Source organism: Carlito syrichta, unplaced genomic scaffold (assembly GCF_000164805.1).
Source record: "Carlito syrichta isolate Samal-C Ts95f unplaced genomic scaffold, Tarsius_syrichta-2.0.1 Scaffold297395, whole genome shotgun sequence".
Lineage (NCBI taxonomy): Eukaryota > Metazoa > Chordata > Mammalia > Primates > Tarsiidae > Carlito > Carlito syrichta.
In genome coordinates this window covers 6,417-8,968 of record NW_007241491.1, presented here as the reverse complement: position 1 = coordinate 8,968, position 2,552 = coordinate 6,417, and the positions used below count along the sequence as shown (strand labels likewise).

Sequence of the window (2,552 nt, the reverse complement as noted above, 5' to 3'; positions counted from 1 at the left end):
CGGCACTCCAGTCTGGGCGACCGAGTGAGACTCCAACTCAAAAAAAAAAAAGAAATTCTCACCTGGAAGGCTGTGGCCTTGGAGGCACCCACACCGGCCTTCCATCGTGATCTTTTGACCCGCCCACCCTCACCAGCCTGGAGCCACCCTCATCCCTGCCTGCTTGGCCAGGCTGTGAGGGCAAGGAGCCAGGGTGCCCAGCCCAGAGGCTTAGCCTGGGCCCAGCTGGGCCGGCAGGGCCAGGATGTGCCAGAATCTGTCACTCTGGGCCAGACTCAGAGATGCCGTCACGTCCTGCTTAACTCCCAGTCTGATGGAGGAGGCACAGATGGCCCTGACCCTGTCTGATGGGGGAGGCACAGATGGCCCTGACCCTGTCTGATGGGGGAGGCACAGATGGGCCAGACTTAGTCTGACGGGGAGGCACAGACAGCCCTGATCCAGGCTGATGAGGAGGACCCTGGCCCTGACCTCGTCTGACTGGCAGGCGCACGAGGGAGTAGAAGCAGCAGAAGACCCTGGGGATCCGTGGGGGTGGGTTTAGAAACTCTCCTTTCTCCTCCTAGTGGGACCTTGGGCAAGTTATGGAAGCCCGTGAGCCTGTTTCCTTTGTGAGGAACTGGGATGTCGCCATCGACTCCATGGGGGTTTGGGGTTTCCTTGGGATAAAATGCTACAGCTGCAGCTCAGAGCTCGGCACCCAGCCTGAGGCCTTGGGCAAGACCCTCTCTCTTTCCGAGCCTCAGTGTCCCCATGGGTGCCACGAGGGGGGGTCTGTGTGTTCAGACCCATCATGGGCGCCGGAATCACTTCTTCTAACGGCATCTTTCTCCAAAGCCCTGAAAGTAATGAAACCAGCGCTGCGAGGGCTGCATCCCCACCCCACCCAGCCTGTGGGCCCCACCTGCCCTGCTTCTGGCCGGGACCACCTGGCAGACCCTTCCAGGGCCGCTGCCCCGGCCCCAGCCTGTGGCCCCCCGCGTGCAAAGCTCTTGTTCCTGCACCCACAGCCTCTAGCGCACAACCCGGGTGACAAATGAGCCACAGAGTCGCCACCCCCAGGTCTCACCGACCATGTGGCAGCATCCGCGGCGAGACGGAGTCACTCGGCCTCTCTGGGTCTCAGCTTCTCCGTGCGTAAAGCAGGACAACTGTCAGGAGGGCTAAGCACGGCAAATGCTCCGTCAGGGTCTCCATAGACGGTTGCTCAGGTTGTTCACAGTGGCGCCTATGTGGTGCCCTCATCTGTGATGCCATTCCTTGGCTCTCTGAAACCGCCTTGCACTTTCTTCAAGTGGGCCCGGCCCTCACCGTGGAGCGGAAGTGGAAAGGGAGCTCCCACCGCCGTCCCCCTCTGCAGAGGCCAAGGGACGTCCCCCTGTCCCCAGCCCCCAGTCCCTGCCCAGCACCCGTCTCTGTGGGGCCCGCTCCACCTGCCTCTCTCCCTGCCCTGTGTGTGCTTCTTCCAGGCACGGACCCGGAGGAGACGATCCTCCACGCCTTCAAGGTGTTCGACACCGAAGGGAAAGGTTTCGTGAAGGCGGACGTGTAAGTCCAGCCCAGCCAGCCGTCGCCCCGTCCCTTCCCCTCTCTGGGCCGCGGCGGCCCCGTCCCCACGGGTGTGTGGACCTGGAAGTGGATGGGAGAGTGGACGGGCTCGCGTGGGAGGGCTTCCCAGGAGTGGAGCCGGGGGTGGGCGCCCAAGCGGGCCTTGCAGGATGACGGAAGGAGGGCCAGGCTGGGGCGGGAGCAGCATTCTAGGGGTGGGAACAGAGCGAGAAAAAGGCCAGGGCCGGTGGGCACGTGGAGGGGAGGAGTCGGCTGCAGCTGGAGCACACAGGTGGAGGTGAGCGGGGAGATGGACCCCTGAGAGCTGGGTGAGGCCCACACGGGGCGGCTCACACACCAGCCCCTGGGCCCAGGTCTGCCTGGGGAGTGTGGGTGAGCCCGAGAAGGAGTTAGGCGGGGACAACACGGAGGCCAGCCTGGAGGAGGAGAGGAGAGGGTTACGGCTCTTAGGAGAGCCATGGCCACTGGGGTGGAGAGGAATGGATGGCTAAGTGAAGAGCAGAGGCCAGCACCCATGGAGCCCAGGGTCTGGGGAGAGCACCAAGCCAGAGGTCAGCCAGAGCCCAAGCGGATGCCCGGATGGGGTCAGGGCCACTGCCTCTGGTGCCGGGTTGGGGGAGGTCAGTGACCAGCTCAGCTTGGGATGCCTGAGGGGAGGTGGCCGTGGACAGCTGTCGGGTGCGCTCCTGGGCTGCCGTCGGGGTGAGGGTGGCGGCGTCGGGGGTGCCCCGGGGTAGCAGGCAGGGGCGGGTGGGTCAGTGGCGACCTGGATGCTGGACTGACCTCTGAGCGGCCCGGGAGTCCTTCAGCGCTTCGCTGGCCCCGGGGTGGCCCCGGGCAGGTGAGGTCTGCCCCGCCGGCATAGGCTTCCTGCCGGTGGCCGTGATGCTCAGGCCTTCGGGTCTGGAGGCCAATTGCTGCCTGCTGCAGGCCTTCCATAGGGGGTGGGGTGAAAGAGAACAGGTGAGACGGGGGCGGGGGGG

The 2,552-nt window shown here is 65.0% G+C and overlaps 1 protein-coding gene across 1 annotated transcript in view; it reads left to right on the top strand.

Moving 5' to 3' along the window:
- The window catches only part of MYL10 (myosin light chain 10), a gene marked incomplete at its 5' end in the record, with an annotated part of 14,910 nt that overhangs the window by 11,113 nt on the left and 1,245 nt on the right, over positions 1 to 2,552 (top strand). Inside the window, one exon of the mRNA XM_008054656.1 lies at positions 1,470 to 1,548. Coding sequence (XP_008052847.1) covers positions 1,470 to 1,548 — 79 coding nt within the window. The remainder of the gene's footprint in view (positions 1 to 1,469; positions 1,549 to 2,552) is intronic.